This window comes from Monomorium pharaonis, chromosome 4 (assembly GCF_013373865.1).
Source record: "Monomorium pharaonis isolate MP-MQ-018 chromosome 4, ASM1337386v2, whole genome shotgun sequence".
Taxonomy (NCBI): Eukaryota; Metazoa; Arthropoda; class Insecta; order Hymenoptera; family Formicidae; genus Monomorium; species Monomorium pharaonis.
Genome location: NC_050470.1, coordinates 11994614 through 12019164, shown reverse-complemented (window position 1 = coordinate 12019164; position 24551 = coordinate 11994614). Strand labels below are relative to the sequence as shown.

The 24551-nt window shown below is 29.1% G+C and overlaps 1 protein-coding gene and 1 long non-coding RNA gene across 8 annotated transcripts in view; both read left to right on the top strand.

The window, feature by feature from the left end:
- LOC105831938 (filamin-A) overlaps positions 1-24551 on the top strand; it is a 132127-nt gene that overhangs the window by 79727 nt on the left and 27849 nt on the right. For 6 of the 7 annotated variants that reach the window (XM_036285602.1, XM_036285600.1, XM_036285601.1 and 3 more), the window contains 2 exons: positions 1572-1870; positions 16339-16477. In XM_036285602.1, the coding sequence (XP_036141495.1) occupies positions 1572-1870; positions 16339-16477 (438 nt within the window). Of the gene's footprint in view, positions 1-1571; positions 1871-16338; positions 16478-18154; positions 18235-24551 lie in introns of those variants that run through there. The other variant, XM_012672442.2, reaches the window with a different exon arrangement.
- On the top strand, positions 18242-21572 carry LOC114253984. The gene is made up of 2 exons (XR_003625411.2): positions 18242-18593; positions 20693-21572. It is a non-coding gene; the product is annotated as an uncharacterized LOC114253984 (long non-coding RNA).

The following is a 24551-nucleotide window of genomic DNA, read 5'->3' as shown; positions in this document are numbered from 1 at the left end:
CATAACCTTAACATTCAGTGACACAATAAAAATGCTTTGTTTTGATTGGTATATATATGTATAGTATGTCATTAGAAACAGTGGAAACTATGGACTATCATCTATAAAGTAATCGATAGTTTATGCTATTGGGCACGAGAAACAGCAAAAAAATTGTAAAATATAAATAAAAATATTTAGGATTGGGTAAGTTAATATATTCTTTTACTAAATAAAATTAAAGTTAATGGATTATAAAATTAATTCAGTTAAGTTAAAAGTTACATAAATAAAAAACTAACTCAGTTAAAGTTAAAGTTAATTTTGAAAAGCTTTATTTATATTTAATAAAAATGCCATATAATTTATTGAAATCAAATTACCAATATAATTACAATATCGATCATAAAATATATATAATATTTTATTTTTAAATTAAGTTATAATATTAATTAAATTAAAAGTTTATTAACTTTTAACATTATTATTAACTTTCAACTTTTTAATTAATTAATACTCAACCCTGAAAATATTTAGAAGTAAATATCTGTCTATTTCGATCGTCGATTTCTCGAAGCTAACAACTGTTAGAAATGAGGAGGACACGAATAACCCTGGTTGGTGGGATTAGGATTATATTGCAACTTACAATGTTGAAACGTTTCTGCAATGTAATTAAAAACTGTGGTGGTGTAGAAAATAATTTTTAAAAACTTTAAATAGATTTCTTTAAAGGATCACATGAGCAATCAAATACTTTAAATTATATATTTTAAATCTAAAACAAACTACAAAATTGATTATATGTTGAAATAAAAAATTGAATTTAAAAAGAAGAAAGCAATTTATCAATAAAAAAATGTTTAAAACCAAAAGTACAAATTTCTTTAAAAAAAAGAAAACAATTTATCATTTACAATGCTGAAAAAAAATTATAATAAAAAATGGTGAAAATACGTTTTTAAGAAGATAGTGCTCAGTATAATCAGCAGACTCATAAACATTGAGCTTCTGCATGAAAAGACATTATCGTTAAATTGCGCAATTTAAAAGTGAATTCTAAAAATATACGAAAATTAATATACTGATTTAAATATAAGTATATTTTGACGATGAAAAACGATATGTAATAGAAAATGTTATAAAAATGTTCTTAGTACATTATATACGGTACGTACATTTACAGTATGGCTATAGAATATTCGTATGGTATCGTGTGTTATTGCTTCTATACAGTTTTTAAAATATATATTTTTACAGTGTGATTCTTAATTAAGTCACGATAAAATTCAAAGTGAGAATTTCTTCAAGCTTATTGTACCGTCAGATAATTCAATCGACATCACGATAATTATTGTTTTCACACAGAAATGCTACTGAAGCTCAATCTAATCAATCTAGAAACATTATAAAAGACTCTTTTAAAAGATATTTTATACAAGATAGTTTATTGATATCTATTTTTGAAGAAATGCTGATAATGTTTTTAAAATGTCTTTTTAAAGAGCTCTTATTAATGCTCACTGGGTGACATTGTACGAACAATTGTTTTCATTACATTTTCGATTAATGCTTCTATTAATTTGTTTTAGGGGCCAGACCAAGTGCCGCGTAGAGTAGAAGTGCAGGACCTCGGTGACGGAAAATATAAGGCGACCTATCTGCCAGACGACTGTGGTCGCTACAAGGTCAACGTAAAATATGGCGGTAAGGAAGTGCCAGGCAGCCCAGTGAACGTGCAGAGCGTATCTACCGGCAAGGCGGACCAGTGTAAGATTAAAGAGGGCATTCAGCACACATTGGCTCAGGGCGAGGAATACTGCATCACTGTGGATACCGAGAATGCAGGCCGCGGTGCAGTGACCTGCCGCATTCGCTCCACTTCCGGAAGGTGAGCACCCGCGTGATCTGCCCTGATTTAAATCTGACTATTTTGGAGGAGATGAATCATTGAGAGAAGAGACATTGCAGGAACCTTTAAAATTTATTCTTGCAATTGCCGAAATGCTTCTTTCCAAATTTAAGATTTAGATAATTGTAATTTAATTATTACAAATATATAATACATAACTTTTTTACATTTTTTTTACAAAATTCTTTATTTGTGATTAAGATGTACCTAGAAAATACCTTTTTTTAAATAGAAAGTTGTTTTGGAAGCTGTTATATTATATGAAAACAACTGTTATAATAAACGAAGTTTTAGCCATATAAAGGTAAATGTTATCACATTTTTTTACTGCAGGTTTTTTTTTCAACGACAAAGAATTGATTGTAAATATTTGAATTTTATTCCTGAAACTAGTTGCGAAGAAATGAATAATTTAATTTATAATGATTTATACAGAGTAACTGTTTTGCTGCAATTTTAGTAAATAACTCTTAAATGAAGGGTGTAGATTTCCAAAAGCGGTGTGCTTCTGATTTCAATATTCTTTATTTTAAACTTTATCTTTTACTTTGAATTGAATAAAATTATTTGTCTTGAATTATTTTGAGTGAAATCTTTTAAAAAGATTTTTAGTAATTCCTATACAGACGCTACTTTTTTAAATATAAAATGTTAAAAATGTTTTTTATTACATGCTGAAAGTGGTTCCTTTTTCTGTGTCATTTTTCTGTGAGTAAAGTCGCGGATTTCAGCACTTTAATATTCTTGCACAGTTTTTTAAATTCGCAAATAGTGAATTGGGACGAAAAACATTCCACCACTACTTTTTCAGTACGTTTGATCATTTCAGTCACATTTCAGCACACACAGACGTCATCTCTTGATACGCATATAGTAACTCTCGCAGACACTAACTCAACATTACTGGCATTTATATACCGATGTTTCATCACTTTCGCGAATCTAATCTTAATCTGTTAATTTGCGAAAACTTAAAACACTCAAAGGATGAAAATAAAAAAATCGACGCACAACAAAAAATATGGTAACAAAAATTACGGTATGCAATGGTCGTAACGCCCTTTGACACTCGTGCGAATAAATGCACTCGTGCATAAAAGACCAATTTTACTTTTCTTCCCTTACGGAAAAAACACTAAAAATAACACTTAAAAAAATATTCAAGTTAAGTATAATTTGGGACAAGGGGTAAACACTCAATTCAGTATAAACACTCAATCTTTAGTGTAAATACTCAAGATTTGAGCGTATACACCTAAATTTGGGAGTAAACTCCCAAAATCGAGTATTAATTAACAATCAATTTTGAGTGTAAACTCTCAAAACTAGAGTGTTTTTTCCGTAAGAGTTGTCACATAATGTGCTATTTTTATGTGTTTTTCGAGAAGCGGAATTTATTCCAAATCCCGTGTTTACAGGACAAAATGAGTTCTATTTGAGTGCGTGCGTGCGTGCGTGCGTGTGTGTGTGTGGTGTGGTGTGGTGTGTGAAGTGTTTTATTAATAAATTTTTAATAAATAATGAACGATGGAAAATTAAACACAATTTTATTTACTTGCTTCAGTTGACGATCGTATTGTTGAGTTTTCTAGAAATTGTAAACGAGTTTGGACGTGCTGTGGAAAATTTATATACCTCTGTTCAAATGCTCAGCATTGTGTCATCTGATGATCTGACGGCCTATTCTTTTTCCCTGCACTGCTATACTGGTGCAATAAGTTAGAACGAGAAAAAATATATTTGTGTTACTCTAACCTGTTGCACCAGTGCAGTAGTGCAGCGAAAAAGAACATACTACGAGTTTGATTTTGTTACTAATTTGTTTTTGCCTTACAATTACGTGATTTCGGCACCGGTATCGCTTTCGATTATCTACGGAGAAGAGCGCAACAAGCAATAAATAATTCTAAGAAGAACCAGAATTGCCACCAAATTTATTTGGTTACCTAAACCAGAATATGTGTCTGTTAATGTGTCAGGAGTAATCAAAATTTGACCGTTGTTAGACCTAAATATTCTAATTGGTTACTATAATATTTTATTATGATAACCAGAAATTCTATTTAATCCAATTAAATCTTGTTGAACCAAACACGTTACGTTAATACAACTGTGCTTGTTTTTTTCCGTGTATAATGCGGCTTACTCTATTAAGAGGATGCTAAACTGCCCATCAAACTTGATTGAGGTCGATAATGCAGAGTCATTATTTATCCTTGTTCATGAAAAAATTTGCTTTAAAATACAAGTTATATAGCTTATACTTACAAATAAATAGTGTCTCGCAGTTTGGAATAGAAGGAATAAGACTATATTTGTCAAATTACGTTTACAAGCCGTAAAAAAACATATTTATGTAATCAAAAATTTTATTCATTTAAGCGCTTTTATTTTTAAAATATCTTTTTTGTACGGCTTGTAATCGTAATTTGACGATTATAATCTTATTCCTCAATTTATTCCGAACCCGGGAACACCATTTATACGTATAAGCTACATAACTTGTATTTTGAAGCAAATATTTTTATGAACAAATAAACTTTAAAAAATTTTTTGCATTTTTGGTCTTTATCTAATCGTTCCCGGGTTCATTTGTGTACGTACTTTAAAAGTGTAAAAGGATTATCAATTCTGTAAATTCAATTCGAAATTAAGTAATAAATACAGAATGTCGGTAAAACACACGGCTTTAGCATCCTCTTAAGCATTGGCGCGATGCGGCGAGACATGGGAGCATCAAAGCACGCCGATGGTATTATTTTAATCATTTTGTCTTAATAAAATGGCTTTTTTATAGGAGTCATCAAAATTTTTTTAAGGGTTTTTATTTTTATTTAAATAAAGTTTTCGATGAATCTTTGTCACAAGATATTGTTTTTAGAATTCTATTCTAAATGAATAACAGAATAAGTAAATCCAAATAAGCTTTTACATACTTCCCAGACAGCACAAAGACGTCTAAAAGACGGCTAAAAGATGACAAATTTTCATCACGGACATCTTTTAAGTAGAGCTTATAGTCGACGAAAAGATGACTAAGGCCCGGTTCCACAACTCACGGTTAACTGCTAACGGGAGGTTAATAGATTTTCTGTCTCTCCTTAGATAATAATACAGAGAAAGATAGGTAGTCGATTAATCTCCCGTTAGCAGTTAACCGTGAGTTGTGGAACCGGGTCTTAAAGATGACTTATGTCCCACAAAAAGTCATCTTATAGCCGATGACTAAAAGACATCTGATATTAGACATCTTTGAAGGCTCCGACAGATTAGTACGATTTTGTGATGCATGACGCGCGATGTCCAATGAGAGCTGTTTTTTTGAAAAAGCAGAGCACTCATTAGATATCGTGCATCACAAAATCGCACTGGTCTACCGGAACTCTTAGTCGTCTTAGCGATAGTGAAAATACGCCCATTCGAAGTAGCGTGACATCTCACTTCTTATAAGTATGGATTTTTCGCTCGATAAGTGAACTCTTTATTTGACTGGAGTGAACGATTCACTTTTCTTATAGCGAATCGTTCACTCAATTAAAATGAGTAAATTATAAAAGTAGTGTGTGGCAGTTCTCTTCCACATGGAATAGAAACAAGAAACTAATTTGTGCTTGTCTTAACCACGCTACGGGTGGTCTTTATGTAGCCGATCGGCTGCACTTTGCTCCCTAGAGTGGGTATAAAAAGAATTAAGCCAATAAGTCGGAAGTCGCCATTATACAATTGACAGCGGAACTGAGGCGCATAAATTTGAACTACGTAAATGAATAATTTATTCTTCAATCCGCTTGACATTTTCAAATTTTCCAATTCTTAAGAGACAATTAAAAATTTTAGGTCTTTTAAAATTGGTATTTTAGTAATTATAACGTAAAAACAATAATTTACCACTTAACTTTACACGAATACAAAAGTAAGGTTATATGTATGTCAGTTACTCAGGCTGCTCAGGCGATCTGGTTGGCTGGCTAGCGGAAACAGATTGTAAAATGGCGGAACCAATCAAGGAGAAAAACTAGCAATGGCTTCACTCTCCTTATACCCACTCTATTGCTCCCGAGAGAGTTAAGCCGCCTATCGACGGCGCCGCGCACTAACTAGCGGACAAATCCGCATGTGGCATGTTGCTTTCGCCAACTGAACGAGCGGATAGATATCTTTTAGTCCACTTTTTGCTTTGCCGAAAAGACAAGTATAAAAAGTCGATGAAAAGACGTCTTTTTTAAGTTGTCTTTTCGACAATACAATAAAAGATGTCTTATAGTCATCTTTTAGTATTTTGTGCTGTCTGAGTTAATGGTGAATATTTAATAGTAATAATAATATTTAACCCTAAGCAGTCACACCGGGTCACCATAATCCGTGATGACTTATTAATTAGATATTTTTCGGCGCGCTTTCTAAATGTAAACTTGTGATATCATCTAAAATCAATTTTAGATATCTACTGCAGATAGAAACGCGCTTGTTTAAATAAGGGAAGTGTCAGCGTCTGTTTAGCAATTGTTGAAAGAATACGTTTAATCATTGTGACCCAAGTATGATAAAGGCGTCCACCGATATTTAACAAAAAATTGATTTTTTTAAATAAAATCATTAATTTTTAAGAGGTTTTATTTGCCTATATTCCCAGTTGCCTACAGCTTTGTTTGCACACAAATTTTGCAGAGGTGCCCGATTGCCTACGTACCCGATTGCTTACATCTCGATTGCCTACAGCTTCGTTTACACACACAAAAATAATTAAGATACAAAAGTACGATTGCACACATGATATTATTTCGCTCATACACATTGCACACATGACATTAATATGTTCATACACATTGCATACATGATCATCGACATTATTACGCTCATACACGTTGCACACATGATATTATTTCGCTTATACACATTGCATACATAATATTAATACGTTCTTACACATTGCACACATGATATTAATACGTTCATACACATTGCACACATGACATTATTGCGCACAAAATCATTGCACACATGACATTATTGCACTCATAAGCTAACGAAACAATATTAACACATTGCACACATCATATTAATATCATGTGTAATGTGTAATGTGTATGAGCGAAATAATATCATTTGTGCAATGTGTATAAGCGTAATAATGTCATGTGTGCAATGTGTATAAGCGAAATAATATCATGTGTGCAATCATACTTTTTTACCTTAATTATTTTTGTGTGTTCAAACGATTGCTGTAGGCAATCGAAATGTACGCAGTCGAACACGTAGGCAATCGAGCACCTTTGCAAAATTTGTATGCAAATAAAACTGTAGGCAACTGGGAATGTAGGCAACTGAAACCCACGCAATTTTTTAGTAAAAAATTAATGTTCTCCTCAGTGCCGCTCCTGGCAGAGGGCAAACGCGTGCTCCGCACGCGGACGGCCGAAGGCTGCCCTCGGAGTCTTAATGTTTTATAAAAATTAAGAAACAAAATTTCTCAATTTGTAAAACGATAATAATGTGTAAAAATAATATAACACGCCCCACGTAATGTGAAAAAATAATTTTAACAGAATAACGCGGGCGGCGAAAAATAGGTTTGCATACGGGCGGCCAAGTATCCAGAACCGGCCCTGGTTATCCTGCAATATATAAAATAAATACCTTTTTTAAAAAGTTTATTTGTGAATTTTTTTTTATTAAAATAACATCTCGAGAGTATAATCCTAAATTTTTAACTGAAGATATTAAAAATTAAGGAAGTGATTTCTTAAACAAAAAGTGATTTAAAAAAAAATTTTGTCATAAATTGTCAAAATTTTGTCAAAAAATTTTTTCAACAATTTTTTTAAATAAATATAATTAAAATATTAATTTTTTATAATTAGAATATATTGTTGCGCTTAGACGACTCCAGAGTACTCACTCTCACTAATCTTTCTTTTTGTCACTCTCGGGTGCGGCGAAATAAGCACACGTATACATACATATAGCAAGAAAGGAACTTTATTAGAAATATATGATTATAGGTTCAATCTCCCAAGCACGTCCACACGAGATAACGTCTCGAGATCTTCTCACGTTATTTTATTTATTTGCAAATTGCCTGGCGACGCGCGTTACCGCTGAACACAGCTGACTGAAGCAATCAATAATGTCGATTTTTCCGGAGCGCAGAGACTAAACCTCGCGCTCACAACAATATTTTTCTATTGGAATTTTCTTTCAGAATTTTTTCTGAAACTTTGGACACTTAGTTTTTAAACTGCTCATCGAAAATTGCGTTGGATCACGACAACCCAGTGTGACGGTCTCGTTTGAAAAAAGTGATGTGACCGTTTAGTATTAATAATAATAATAATGATAATAATACTGATAATAATAATAATAACGGTGATGGTAATAGTGATGATAATAGTAATAATAATGATAATAATGATGATAACAATAATAATGATGATAGCAATGATAATAATAGAGGAAAGAGTCCAAATATGGGCAGTGGTCCAATTATAGGCTAGTAGCAAAATTAAAGTAATATCATTGCTCTCGTTTAGCAGAAAATGTGTCAAACTCTTTGTCATTAAGCTTGTTAGCAACCATGAGCAAAACGGCTATTTTTGCTGACACAGGCGTGTTTTGAAAAATATTTTGTGAATATGAGCATTATGCTCTTAAAATATCTGGTATGTAAATTGTAACTTAAAAAAAAATGTTTTTATTAACTTAAATAACTTTACAAAATAACTAGTGAATATGTAATAAAGTTGTTTTTGCTATGTATCAAAATATATTGTATCATAAATGTTTTTTTTTTGCATTTGAAAGTTTAAATGGCTGTTGATATGTATAGACTATCACAATCTCAGATACAGAAAATGAAAATTCCTGCACAAGTTCCACCATTATATATGTATAATGATGAAAGTTTAATTATCTTATGGTAATCATTTGAATAATGAAAACACAGCATATACATTTTATCAAGGCCTATTTTTACAAGATTCTAGAGAACTTCGGGTCAAATGTTTGCTGTGTTAAATGTGTATTACATAGTGTTGAGATTGAAAAAAACGTTTACATTTACGATTTTGTAAATGATTTATTATACTTTTTCTCTATATTTTTTATTAATATTATTTCTCAATAATAATTAAAGTGTTAGCCCATGTTTCAAAATTTTTAGTTTTGTACCTTTTTTAATAAGCAAAATTTGATAAAAGTAATAATGTTTTATTTCAGAAAAATTTAAAATTATACATAAAAAATGTTACTAAATCAAATAAAAATAAAAACAACACATAATTTCTTAGCGTTTTTAATAAGAACATTGTAATGAAAGTAATAACTCATAGTTAAACCCTTTTTTCTAATAAATCTAAAAAACTGTCCTTAAACGAAGTTCTACCAATGGAATTTAGAGTCTATTATGCCTTCCTGCATCAACAACTGCCACTAGGAGATCCCATCCTCTTCTAAAAACAAAGTAGATTTTCCACTGGCAGCTGCCTTATCTGTTCTGATTCCAGAGTACCTGATTTTAACAGAAAAAGCCTTTGTCCGGTTACATCCGTCCAGATAACGGGCAGGATGCATAAATATTTATATTAAATATTTATTAAAATGTTATTAATGCAAAATTTGTAATATTTCCTCATCAAATTTGCAAATAAGTAAATAAAATGCAATTTTGTATAAATTAAAAACAAATAAAAATTAAGTAATTTTTAAACCAATAAGAGAATTGTACATACTCAAATTTTACATAGATATTCAAATATGGTAATAAAATAATCTATAAAATTCTTATATTTTTTGAATTATTTAAAATGTGACACATATTCTTAAAAAATATATTATTTAATATTATATATAAATTAATCAGAAGTATTTTATCTTTAACTTAATTTTTATTTATCTACTATGTCTTTTTTATGTGTATCTTTTTTATGTATCTTTATTTCTTTCTGCAAGAAAATTGATAAGCTCTAATATCTTTATTTATGTATACGCCTCTTTGATTTAATATATACATTAAAGTCTTTGCAAAATTTTTATAATTCCTAATAATAATCACACATTTTTTTTATAATTTTCTGTATATTTTTGTTACAATACTTACGGGGGCGATTTATATTTTTATCGCATTCCTCACATTTACATTTTCGATCTTTCCACGTAAGATTCTAGACAAAAATTTCATCTTGTTTTAAAATCGTGCCGTCGCGATTTATTTATTTTTAATTCACAGACAAACTCGAGAAAGATTTCTTATTGCTGTATTTTTTTCAGGATATAAAAGTTGAACAAATTATAATAAATTGTTAATTTATTCCTGTGACATTATACCACATGTTTCTTACAGTTATACTATATTATATTTTATATTTTTATATTTTTTTTACTGTTTATTTCAAACAAACTTTAATTATATAACTCTATATCTTGTTAATTATTTTTCTAGATAATCAGTATATTGCACTTCTTGGTTTGTTAAATAGTAAGAATATAAATTAATACCGAATAATACCGATCAAACAATTTAGAAAAACAATATAGGAAAACAATGTAAAGAAAAAACAGACAAAATAAATATATGTTGTTACATTTTGAATCATAATATCGTTTATTAAGATTACCTGGAGTGTAAAGGCGTTAATGACTAGTCAGTCGTAAATCGTGTAACAAATCCGGTAGAAAATCTGAATCGTGGCACTTTGCCATTATGAATATCATGTACGAAGTGGTTTGTCGCGAATCTCTGGTTAATCGTACGCAGTATCTGTGTCGACTACCGTATATCACAACATTGAAATTAAATGTCAGTCTGGTTTAATCCGAAAACGAAATATACTTTTAATAAAACTTGACGCCGACAGTGAACGAATGCCAAGGGAAATGATTATTTGGGAAGTGAGAAAATTGATTTCATAACAATATATATAGATATTATTTTTCAGCAATAATCCTCAATTGCTAATAGAAATGAGAAAATTTTTTTGTGCATCCAATTTTAATATTTGGTTTCAACTTACTTTATGCTGCATGGAAAAGAATTTCTTTTGAAATTTACTTTCAAAATTTTGTATTTCTTTATTTCTCATAAATTAAACTGCATTAATACTGATAAAAACATAACTCTTAGGTAATTAAAGAAATAAAGAGTCATAATTTATGAATTTTTTTCTATATGAAGTCTACTAAAAACGATTTAAACATAAAGTCAGAGTGGCATTTATTGATAAGACAGATTATAAGATAGGAAAAACATGCAAGATAGAATAAAGAGTATATTTTATGATGTTAGTAATACCTAATTTCTCTAAGTTTTGTTGCAATAGCGCAAAAGTATTATTAAAATTGACAAAAAAATCGACTTTGTTTTATATTAAAATAAAAAAACTTTGGAAATCGTAACATTAATTTGTAAGTACTTTGTGTAGTGGCACATGTAAAAGAGAAAAAAAAAGAAAAATGTAACATTACTGCTTATTAGAGATTTTTTAATAAGAAATCGGAATACGAAAAGCAAAAGTTATAGTTACAGAGAATTCTCTTTCTCTGCAAGTTTTCTAATTTAATTAAAATCACATGCACTCACACACATATACACGCATACAATGATGCTAAACATTTCGACTTGAAATTTTATAGGAAATTTAATTCAAGAAACAAAAAATTTTCTACATATACTATACAAAATCTTAGTAAAATTACAATATATAATACTATAACAGGAGGCAATTTTGAGACCCACTCTAATAGTTGTAAATTTTTATGTGTATGTAATTTTGTATATAAATTTTGCAATAATTTCTTAATTTGTTTTTTACACTTGTGTATACACCGTAAACAAATTTATGACAAATTAATTTATTTTTACTTGTATACTTCAAAATTATAAACACAAGAAAATTAACAACTATTATAGTTGGTCTCAAAATTATCTACTATTTATAGTTGTAATTTTACAAAAATTTTTTATAATATAGATAGAAATGCATGCAGAAAATTTTTACTATCATTTTAATTTCAAGATGTAATGTAGGACATATTGCGTTATAATTGTAAATCTAATTTTAGAAATTATTAATTCTAAATTTAATTTATGTAACATTTAGCAATGAAAAAATTAATGCTAATATTTTTGTGTGTGCAATGTGTATGGGCGCAATAATGTCATGTGTGCAATCCTACTCTTGTACTTTAATTACACAGGCACACAAAAAGAAAAGTGGTTGGTCCGGCGGACTAGACTAGTCAATCCTTATGTATTTCGACCCACTGAATCCGAATCTAAGGTCAGAATTGCAAAGTTAGCTCGCATTTTCTAACCACAAAAAAAATTCTTTTTTAATTACACAGGCACACAAAAAAAAGTGGTTGGTCCGGCGGACTAGACTAGTCAATCCTTATGTATTTCGATCCGCTGAATCCGAATCTAAGATCAGAATTGCAAAGTTAGCTCGCATTTTCTAACCTAAAAAAAAATTTTTTTTAAAATATTGGTCCGGTGGGCCAGACTAGTCAATCCTTATGTATTTTAACCCGCTGAATTCGAATCCAAGGTCAGAATTACAACGTTAGCTTGCATTTCCTAACCTAAAAAAAATTTTTTTTGAGGTTAGGAAAAAATGAGCTAATTCAGCAATTCTGACTTTGGATTTGGATTCAGCGGGTCAAAATACATAAGGATAGACTAGTCTGGTCCGCCGGACCAACATTTAAAAAAAAATTTTTTTTTTTGAGGTTAGGAAAAAATAAGTCAATTCAGCAATTCTGACCTTGGATTTGGATTCAGCAGGTTAAAATACATAAGAATAAACTAGTCTGATTTGCCGGACCAATATTTAAAAAAAAATTTTTTTTGAGGTTAGAAAATGCGAGCTAACTTTGCAATTCTGACTTTAGATTCGGATTCAGCGGGTCGAAATACATAAGGATTGACTAGTCTAGTCCGCCGGACCAACCACTTTTTTTTTTGTGTGACTGTGTTATTTTCGTGTGTGCAAACGAAGCTGTAGGCAATCGAGATTGTAGGCAATCGGGAATGTAGGCAATCGAGCAGCTCTGCTAAATTTGTGTGCAAACGAAGCTGTAGGCAATTGGGATTGTAGGCAAGTGGGACTCTCCTCTTGGAAAAATTGCTTAAAATATATTCCTGTATAATTGTAGTATTAGTGAGAATCATCTCTGCACAATTAGGCTAAATATATTTCAGAAATTAATTTTGTAATTATTTTAGAAATTATTGTAGCATTAAATTATAGAATTATGTCAAACTTTCTTATATAAAAATTTGGCAAAGAAACACACATTCTGTTTCAATATTATGTGTAAATAGATTGACAAAATCTAAAATTACAATTATAACAACATGCATCTGCAGAATTGATTGTTTGGCTATCTCTTGAAGATGCCCGAATTCACCAGACACTCTATCTCACTTTTTTTCTACCTCCTACTGGCATCACGTAAGGAGCATGTGGCGATACGAGAGGATTCGGAATGTTTCAATTACTAGGTTTGATCATTGGTTTTTACTTTTACATCCGTAAATCAAATTTAATACTACAGATAAGAACCAATGATTAAAACTAATTGAATCAGTTCGAATTCACCTTTATTTCACAATTTTCCTATCTGGACTACAAACATAGATTCAGTTTTTAGTTTGTTTTAAGTTAAAATATAATAATTTGAAAATAAAGTTATACGATTTAAACATTAAAATAAAATTATATACTTTTAATATTAAGTACAATATTAATATATATAATGAATCAAAATAGAGATTTGTAAGCTATGTAGTTGAATGCAATATGTCTGTTAAGTTAGCATCCCCACTCATTAAAATTATACGCAAGACCAAAAAATTACTACGGTAGAATTACGTGCTTCTTATGTGCTTTCAAACGCATTAAATGAAATTAGCTTATCTGTAATAATTTAGAAGCTATACAACAAAAAAGATCGATATATCACAAATATACCGGAATAAAGTGCCAGTTAAAATAGAAATAGCGAAATGATTCTCGTCTCAAAATCTTTCTACATTTACGTGCTTCTAAAATATGCACAACAGGATTTTTGTGCTCATCCCCATCAGCCGAGAATCCACCCCCGATGTGAATTTGCAAGAGTAAAGTGCCAGTTAAAATAGAGATAGCGAAGTGATTCTCGTCTTAAAATCTTTGCACCTTTATGTGCTTCTAAAATATACACAACAGAATTTTTGTGCTCATCTCCACCGGCCGAGAAACCATCCCAAATGTTCACACCATAATATTTACAAGTATAAATTAAAATACAAAGTGGCAAGTCGGTTTTAAATGTAAAATATTTTAGAAGCTTTCGTTAGGTGTACATTTGGTAATATCTTACTAACTTGTTCGATGAAAAAATTATACATTGAAAAAAATAAGTAAAATTTTAGAAGAAAACGTTGGAACATTATTATTTTATTAAATATAATTAAATATAATTTAATTTAACTGCCTGTATAATTATATTGCGTATAAAATTAATTGTGGACACGCAATGTAACTTGAACTTAAAATTTGTTTGGAATCTTTACAGTCGTCATATTTTATCTATTTATTATTATAAATTTTATTTATTTATTATTAGAAAAACAATTTACAAAATTCTAAAGTTTAAGATAATATTTTATCTATATTCTAACAAAATTAAATAATAATTTCTATCGTGTAAAAATTAATAATTTTCTATTTTGCTATTAAGACTTACTAGAAGATATTTAGTTTTTTGTAATCAAGTTTGTTTGCAACATTATTGCACTGTCCACGTGCTGTAATGCCAGACATTTATTCTATCATGTCCTTCGTGAATATTTTGGGATTTCAAGAAAGAAACATGCACTTCCTATCCCATCTACGTATTGTATAAGTTTATACGTAACCGGACGCATGCCCTCCAAAAGATTGTCACAACTCTAATCAAATCGACTGTAAATGCATTCTGAATGCTGACAGTCATGTACACAGCTGTTACCTCATTATTCATCTTTGATATCCCATGTTGTTCAAGTTGGCAAACTGTCTTCTTTTAAGAACACACTTCAGAACGGGCCAAATTCTTTATTCCAAGTGTGCAGTTCAGGCAGTTGTGACAAGATGCCACATTACGTCTAGTATTTCCTATAATAAACATGATTTATTAAAAAATGATTTATTTATGAAAAAATGTGTAAAAGTAACACAATGTGCACGTACTTTTAATTTTACACAATAAATATGTTCCTTATTATTAATGATAGGATTTATCTGTTAAAATTGACAGAAAAAAATGTTAAATTTACTCTATAATTGAGTTTCAACAAGGACCATTTCATTTTTGAGGACTTTACTATCTACTCCGAGATGGCGCATTTCTCGTAAAAAAAGATTTACCTACTAGGTAAATAAAGGGGGCTTGCCAAGAACAGAGAGCCAAGTACAATTGCATTCACATATTATAATATGGGACTGATTCCAATAATATACACACATAAAGTTTTTATCGATGATCCTGGAACAATCTATATATGCAATTGTAAAAAACTTTTTTAACATTTCTAGAATAATTATTATTTAACATATATAATATGTTAAATTAATATATATAACGTGTTAAAATAATATTATAATCATGTTAAAATAACATATATAATGTGTTATTATTACACTTATATATGTTACATTAACATTATTATAATGTTAAGGTAACATGTTACATGTGTTGCTTTGACATAATTTTTTCATTAAATTGTTACATAAAAATTATGTCAAATTATAAAATTTACATTTATTTTTATGTTAAAATATAACATAATATTTATGTTGCTATTTGACATATGCTTAATATGTTAAATTAACCAAAAATTTCTGTGGACTGTTTTGGACATGCGATATCTATTAAATTTAACACAAATTTTTTCACTGTATACACACACACACACACACACACACAGATATAAAAGTAAATTGTTGTATTATCCGATTTGTTTATTATTTTGTACATATATTCTACAAAAATGTTGGTTCTTAAAAATTAAAATTTTTTATGTGTGAAGAGAAAAAGTATTTTCTCTTTCTTTATTTTTTCTATTTTCTTTCTTCTATTTTTAAATAAGTTACTCTAACTTATGTATATACACAAGAAAAACTTTCTTAGTAAAGCTTTAAAATCTTTTTATTGCTGTGATAACTAAATCTTATTTTTTTTGCTATAAAAACACGGTTACTGAATTAAAATTTGATTTTTAAGAAATAAAAAAAAATTTAAATTTTTTAATTAAAAATTGAAAAATTTAAACAATTTGAAAATAGTATGGCAAACAAATACACGAAATGTGCGTAACTTATTGTTGAATGAAGTTATAAGACGGTGTCATGAAAATTTCTTGTGTGTGAATATAGATCTCTGTTCTATATTTTAATCTCTGAATAATATGTCTCGGTCTGTGATTTCAGTGAAGTCGTTGACATTGACATAGAAGACAACGGCGATGGCACAGTTAACATTTATTACACTGTTGCCGATGCGGGAGACTATACCCTTAGCATTAAGTTTGGCGGTCAACCAATACCTGACGGATTCTATACCTTCACAGTGAGTACAACTACAATACTTTAATATTTCACGATCTACTTCGCACGTGTATTTGTTTTTTTTTATATCCGTTTGTACAAAAGAGATAATTGAACTTAAACAGACATATTAGATGTTGTTATAACATGCAAACATTTATTTATACTTTGTGATATTATTGTAACAGCATAAAATTGCAACATCTATCTGGGTCATTGCTTCAATGATAACAAATTAATTGCATTCATGTTTCTGGTAGTCTTAAAGTATAAAACCATGTATTTCGGACGTTACTATGTACTAGGGTTGTTTAAAGAATAATATATCCTACATTTTTTTACTGGGGACTGTTTATTCAACATAATTGAAGTTTACACTCAGCAAAGGTACATATTTCAGCTACATATGTTATTTTTCTACAAATTCTCCGTTCAGCTTTATGGTCTTGCGCCATTAAGGAATGAGAGTATGTCATCCGTGTACCATTCATGTCTTACCTTGTTTTTGTAGCCATCTGTTCACAGACTGAATAACGCCTTCTTCATCTTTAAACTTTCATCTTTAAATTTTGTTCCACGTGAACAAGGTTTGAAGACGTCGAAAGCGGAATTGCCAAGAGATGTTTACAAAAACAAGATAAGAACTAAGGTTCGGTAAGTGTCGTTGCGCACATTTTTTCATATGGCAAAATATCTTCGCAATGATACTTTCCGAATGGACAACTATCAGTGGCCCTACAAAATAGTAGCTGAAACATGTATGTCAGTGTTACTTTTATTTATATTGAATGAACAGTTTTTATTTAAAAAAATGTAGAACATTACTTTTTGAACAACTCTAGTATATTTAGTTCTAGCAATGAATATTTTTTGCTGTAGCTATTGCATTCTAATAAAATTGCAACAATAGCTATATCTATTTTAAGGACACATCTTAATTGCTATGGCTATATTTTAATTTTGTTGATTAATTTTTTTTTGAAAGGTATAATTTTTTCTAATTTTTTTATTGAATTAATTATTTATAAATTATCTATATCACACTAAAAAAATTCGTGTGTTTTTTCATTAATATATTTATATCGTAAAACGTTTCGGCAAATGTGTTATTTATTTAGTGAAGTGCAAAATAATTACATGAAATTGGATCGTAAATCGCATGCTAATGGAATCATCGCATTTTTGTTATTTGATGATACCAAATTCTTTCCTTGTTCCGTAAATAACATATTATTAATAGGAATTTGGAATTGAATTTTCAAGTCAAATATTTAATATCTATAAGTATTAATTTATTTTATTTTTTAAAAACTCTATTAAATATATATGATGTTTTTAAAAAATTATTTTTTTTTTACCTATTATATATACAATATACTAGTTTTTAAGAATCAATCAAATTAATTAAGTAGATATGTGATTCAAGTACACCATGATATATGCTCTCAATTAATTATTTTAAGAGATTTATTGTCACGAACAAGTGACTGGTAATTTTGTTATATTTCCTTTTGCGAGTATCGACTTGCTTTGAAAGATATGACAAGGGGCAAGGATTCATGGAGTCTTTTCGTAATTATTTTCCGGATGGCCGATGCTCTCGTTGACGACAAGTCCCGGGTGAGTGGGGCGCGAGGTGTATCTAACTATAGAGGCAACACGTAGTACAGGATATTGTCGCGTAGTCTCCAGTGAAACAGTCCACTGCGAAAGCTCATCGAGATCGCATCCACCGGGTCGTTATCGCACAAATTCTCGCCCAATCACGTGGACCCCGCGGTGCGAACACAAATTTCGCTCCAAGTAACACGCGCGCGCGCGCGCGCGCGCACGCGCACACACACATCTTTATCTCTCGCTACATCTCTGTACATCCCTCCCTACATTACACGGCACAGATCAGCTCTGTGCGTGTGTGTGTGCGTGCGTGCGTGTGTGTGTGCGTGCGTGCGTGCGTGCGTGTGTGTATGTGTGTGTAGGAGGGGGGGGGGGGTGCGCATGTGGGTGCTGCCGTCATCAAGTGGCCTGGAGTGCCTCCGATCGCAAACGCCATTAACCTGCTAAAAGTGGAGAGCTATAAGGAACTTTTATTAATCCACATGATGTATTTGGCTGGTCAAACTATCTAATCTAATTCTGTATACATTTTTTCTTCTCTTTTAAAATATTAATATTTTATATTTTATCATGTTTATTAACATTTATGACTTTTAATCCAGAATGAGTTAAATTAATGTTACAATTAAATCTGTCATACATTGTTTTACATTGTCGCAATATTCAATTTTTTCTATGCTTTATAAAAGATAAACATAAATGAACATTATTTCACAAATTTTTTTATTTATATTATATATAATTAATATATATTAATGTAAACAGACATATCACAGACATTGTCTATCTATTAGAACTGAGCGACTTCTTTCACTTGTGATCAGTAGTAAAAAACTAATATAACCAGACATCTTCTCTTTAGGTAAAAATTGTGGAAAAAAGTTTTTTCTATACTATTCTTTCCTTTACCCCATAAATTTACCCAATAAATTTACATTTTTTAAATCTTTATTTTAACATTTAACTTGTTATTAGTTTACTTTGCTTCAAAATCTGATTATTTCAACACAAAAAGGAAACGCGATAAGTTATAGAAAAATGTAAATCGATATAAACGCTTATACATTTGTGTAATTAGTATGTGTTTGCTATTATCTAATATATAATTATCAAAGTAATTATGTAGATGAAAAAATAGTTTTATTTTATCCGTATCTAGATTTTTAGAATGCATGTTATTTTCATTTTTATTTTGGATTAAAAAAAAATTGTTTTTAATTTTTACTAACTAAACACGAATAAATGTGTAGCTTGTTAGTCCTTAATAAATTTTTATAATAATTTTTAACTGCTCTGTTAATTTTAAATTAACTTAATGAACAACAACGAACATTTTCAATAACAATGAAGTACTTATTGTCATCAGCTTTAATCTTTAAGATTAACAAAATAATTTTTTGAAGTGATAATAACAAATTGCACAAATTAGAAAGTAGCGCAATGTAAAAATTGCTCTACTAAGCATTACTAAAACTATAAGGCTTCTAGTAATTTATTTCTACTAATGTATAAATTAACTTTAATCTTGATTCAATTTTTTTTAATTCTTAGAATTAGAAGAATAGAAAGATTAAGTTAAACCAATATAAAAGTTAATCTACTTTGATAGAAATGGACATAAACAATTTAAGTTATTTAAGCGTTTAATTGTCTAAGCAACATTGCAGTTGCAGCATTTTGTGATACTTAATTAACTCACTGAACTTCAATATGCTGAAGAAATATCATTATTTCGAAATGTTTTCTGGATTAAATAAAGTTGTGTTATTTTTTATTCTATATCCTTGTTACAAATATATGTATTCTTCTGTCCAATAGAACAATAATTTGACAAGTTACAAAAAATAATAATGAATTCGCTAATTAGTACATTTTATTATTTACACGTTAATTTTAGTTTTTTCTCTTACATTACAATGTTTTATTTAAATATCTATGTTTACTTATTTATTTATTCATTTATGTCTGTTTTATTAGAAAATAAATAGTATAATATTATACCTTTAAAAAAGAAAAACAATACTTTAAAATTAGAAAATATTTTAAAATTAGAAAAACATACAACAAATTTCATTATTTTACAATTTACTATAATTTAATGGTAGTCTAAGACAACCATTTAAAACAACATTATTTTATTAATTTACATATAGATTTTGTCAAATAAATTAAATTAGAAAAAGTAAAGCTGTTAAAAGCCGATTATGAATGTATGCTAAATAATGAGTTTGTTTATTATAACGTTGCAATCATAATAAAATTACATATTTTATATAATTTTATGTAATTTATGTTTATATATGTGTATATATATATATGTAATTTTATATAATTTTATTGTAATTGCACTGTTATAATAAACAAATTCATTTGTACTTAACGTACGTTCACATCGGCTCTTAACAGTTTTACTTATTCCAACGTTATTTTATGTCAAGAGAAATTTGTAATACATAGTACAGTGACAGGTCGCGTCACGCTTCATAATTCTTCGAGACTGCCGCGCATAAATAATTCAGAAGTGCAAAGCATGTTTGGCGATCGATCTATTGTCTAATAGGATAACATCTTATAAGATATTTGTATTATTAGAATGTCAATCATATTTTCCATATTAAAGCCATGATCCATTTTGAAATCCAATACGCATCTCGATGCCGTCCATCCTCCACTGAAAGCTCCTAGACTATTTCGAGTGCGAGTCAAGCTTCCCCAAATTTATAAGCAGAAACGGAGTGGGTGGCCGAGGGAGACGAGGGAGTGAATTAATACTGTGAGTTAAATTAAACCCCGTGCCACGATTCACAACGCTGACTTTGTGCGACACATTCCTCTCGACAGTCTCGACGGCCTGCTTCTTGATGTTTGCTATTATTTCTCACTCTACTTGTAGAATCAATCTTAAACAAAATTCTGAAATAATTGTAACAAAAATTGTTAATTTTTTAATTTTTTTTTTATTTTTATTATAAATGGAAAGCTTTAGTACAAAATAATGTACAGAATAATATTTTTTTGGTGCTCTATTTTCTATAACGGCAAATTTATTAATTTTGTCAAAAAATTATAAGTTTTTCTAATTTTTGCAAAAATGACATGATAATTAAAAAATTTTTCTATATAACGTGAATATCCATAATCAATTAATACTTATGCTATTATTTTTAATATATATGTGTCATGACACACTCTTTTTCTTAAAAAATGTAAATATTTATATGTAAGTAATTTCAGATGCTTTGGAAAACGTTAAGAAAACCGTGAATCTCTTACATTAATGTCAATTTGATATAGCTGAACTGGTTGTAAACAAAAACATGAGAGTACAGTTTTGGGATTTATCCAAATTTATTGTTGTTTTGGGTACACACTATTATCGGATAATAGTAAAATTTAAGCATATGTAGATTGTTAATAAAATAATTACAAACTTAAGAAATTGTGTAATACATTATGTGTGTATAGTAAATGTGTGTGTGTGTGTGTATGTGTGTAGCAAATAAATATGTAATAATTTGTGTGTAATAATATGCAATTACATTTCTTTTTATTAATAATATTTTCTTTCCACTAATTGATTCATCTTATTATTCCGTATATAAAAGTGTTATATTAAAGTATAATTACAAGAAAATGATTAATTTATGAAATATTTTATATTTTATTCTAGTTACCAGGATAAAGTATAAAATATTTTATAAACTATTAATTTTTGATAATTTTACTTAAAAACAATGATTAAATTGGATCGAAATTAATGCAACAAATAAAAGAAGTGCCATTGTTTCGGTCGAAGTAGTGCCTAATAATGATTTTTGTGTGAATTTTTACAATCTCCAGCAAACTGCGTGCCGCATATTCGTCAATCTTGAAACACAATCTTTACATGTATTTTTCTTAAAATTGTACACTATTTATTATATAAAATTTATTATATAATTTATATATAATTTATTATATAATTTATTATATAATTTATTATATAAAAGAAATTATATTCATATAAAAAAATAACGATGACTTTAAAAAACTGATTTTTTTCCGAAAATTACTTTTATTTGTGTTCTTTTTATCTGGAGTATTTTTTTAATACTTTCTTTTCAAGAATTTTACTGTTTTTCGTTAAAATGCAACATTCTTGTATACAATGTATTGTTTAAATTTTATTATTTTACATTAGCTACTTTGGTTACCCAGATAGCACAGAGATTCAAAAAAAATTCAATTTTATGTCACCAATTATAAATTCTTTTTAAGATGCAAAAAGAATTATTTTTATAAAAAAATATTCAAAAAGAATTTATAATTAGTGAGAGAGACATAATTGATGACATACAATTGAGTTCTTTTTGAATTCTCTGTGCTATCTGAGTAGGTATATTACATTAGATGCAATCAATTTTCCATTTGAAGAAAACTACAAATATAATATTGCGTAGGCCATTAAAGAAATTGATTTTCTTGGTAGTATTTGATATTCTTGGTAGAATATTCAATGGCTCATGAATTGTTTATGGATATCTTACCGTAGCGTAATCATATCCATATTGTGCTTTATTCCCTTAATTCTTTTGTATGAGTGGGGGCTGGGTATCTATTATGGTACATGAAATTCAGCATTGTGCGGGAATTACCAGAGAGTCGTGAGTTTTGTGTCGACCACCGACGTAGCTGGGTGTTTCCCCGTAAATCGGTGAAGTCAACGCGAGATAATTAGTTGTTAGGTACGCAACCAGTCAATCAAGCAACTCCTCGTAAAGGAAAAGAAAGGACCCGCGGACCTCTGGGAGGCTTACAATATGGCGCCGGTCTTGTGACGGTCGCAATCGTTTACGGACTAAGTGAGTGATAAGAGTGATCACGAAAAATTAGCGATTGAATAAGGAATGGCACATATTGAAACTACGTAGTTGACAGAAAATAACGTCTCCAATATCCATGAGTTATTTCATTCTTTTCTTGCAATTTATATCCAACATTGAATAAATTTAAAATATGTTTTAACATATTTTCATACTCTTGCAATCTTTTTAAAAAGTAAAGAGAAGGAAATAAGAGACATTATATGTCAATGTATGATACTTGATCCAAAATAATGGGTAAAATGTATAAATAATTTTTAATAGACTATAAAAATTCTTTTGTTAAGATTTATAGTTTAAAAACTTTGTTCTAGCTCCCATAAAAAAAAATAAAAATCTCACATGAAATAAATAATCTTTATGTACTTATACAGAAATATACATAAATTTTTTAAAATTAAAAGTAGATTATCTGATATTTTCTTTGTATAAATAATTAAGAAAAGAATATCTTATAGTAATATCACTTTAATGTCATGTTACATTTTGCCATGAAAGCAACTATTTATGTAGCGCGTTTAGTATCTCCCTCAAAGCTAATTTTGGTTTCAGCTGCAATATTGCGTCTCGATCATCAACAAGCTTCGTGTAATATTTCATATTTTTTAATTGATACTATTTTATGGAATTCAATTCTTTTGCATATCTTTAACTGACAAGAATAAAATTTGTTTCTACGAAATTATCCGTAAAGATATTGAACAGCTTTGATATTATATACCAATATTAAGGCTTTGGTATGCCTATAGTACGATATTATTGCAAATTTAGAAAAGTCTTTTTTTAATTCTCTTTTTTATAATGTGTAAATAATTGATGCAGTGAAAAATGTCTTATAGTATTAACAGAAAATTTTAGAGATGGTTGAATTTTTTTTTTGAGATTTCTGTCAATATGTCTGTTCAAAAATGGACGAATGAAAAATCTTGTAAAAATTACCGGATTATAGTAAAGTCAAACGTTTTGTTATAAAATTTTGAGTCCTATCAAGACCAGAAGTTTTACTTGATTTAATCAAAGCGCACTTAATCATATAGATGCTTGAATTAGTTTTTATATTATAAATCTTGTTGATATAATCCAATCATTTTTCACAGTTGTATAGCTTTAAGTTTATTACACAATATAAAGTTGTTCTTCCGATAGTGTATATTGTTTACAGGCTAAACAAATAAGTAATTATTATACAAAATTTTCTGTAAAACTATATTTAAATGTCGATTTATTTGCACAATTAAAATTGATTTAAATGTCGGTGCAGTCGCATAAAACTTAGATGTAACTTGCGGCTTACAGTAGAGTATAGTTAATACAATTTAATTGCAAATTATTTTAATTTGATTTTATTATAGATGGAGGTTTCCCTTGATGATGCAAATTTTGCAATAATTCTAACTGGTTATATAATAAATTCTTTACATGCATCGCATTTTGGCTTACGACCAGCATCAAAATACGTAGATTTTATCGTAATGAGAATGTAACGTACACCATCTCCCGATTTTGAAAATTCCTACGCTTTTCTTTCTTGCGAAGATTTCGTACGAATTTTATTAGCTCTTCGTAAAAAAGTAAAAAACGCTTTTTCTAATCCTTGGCATCGCTCCAGCACTGAAA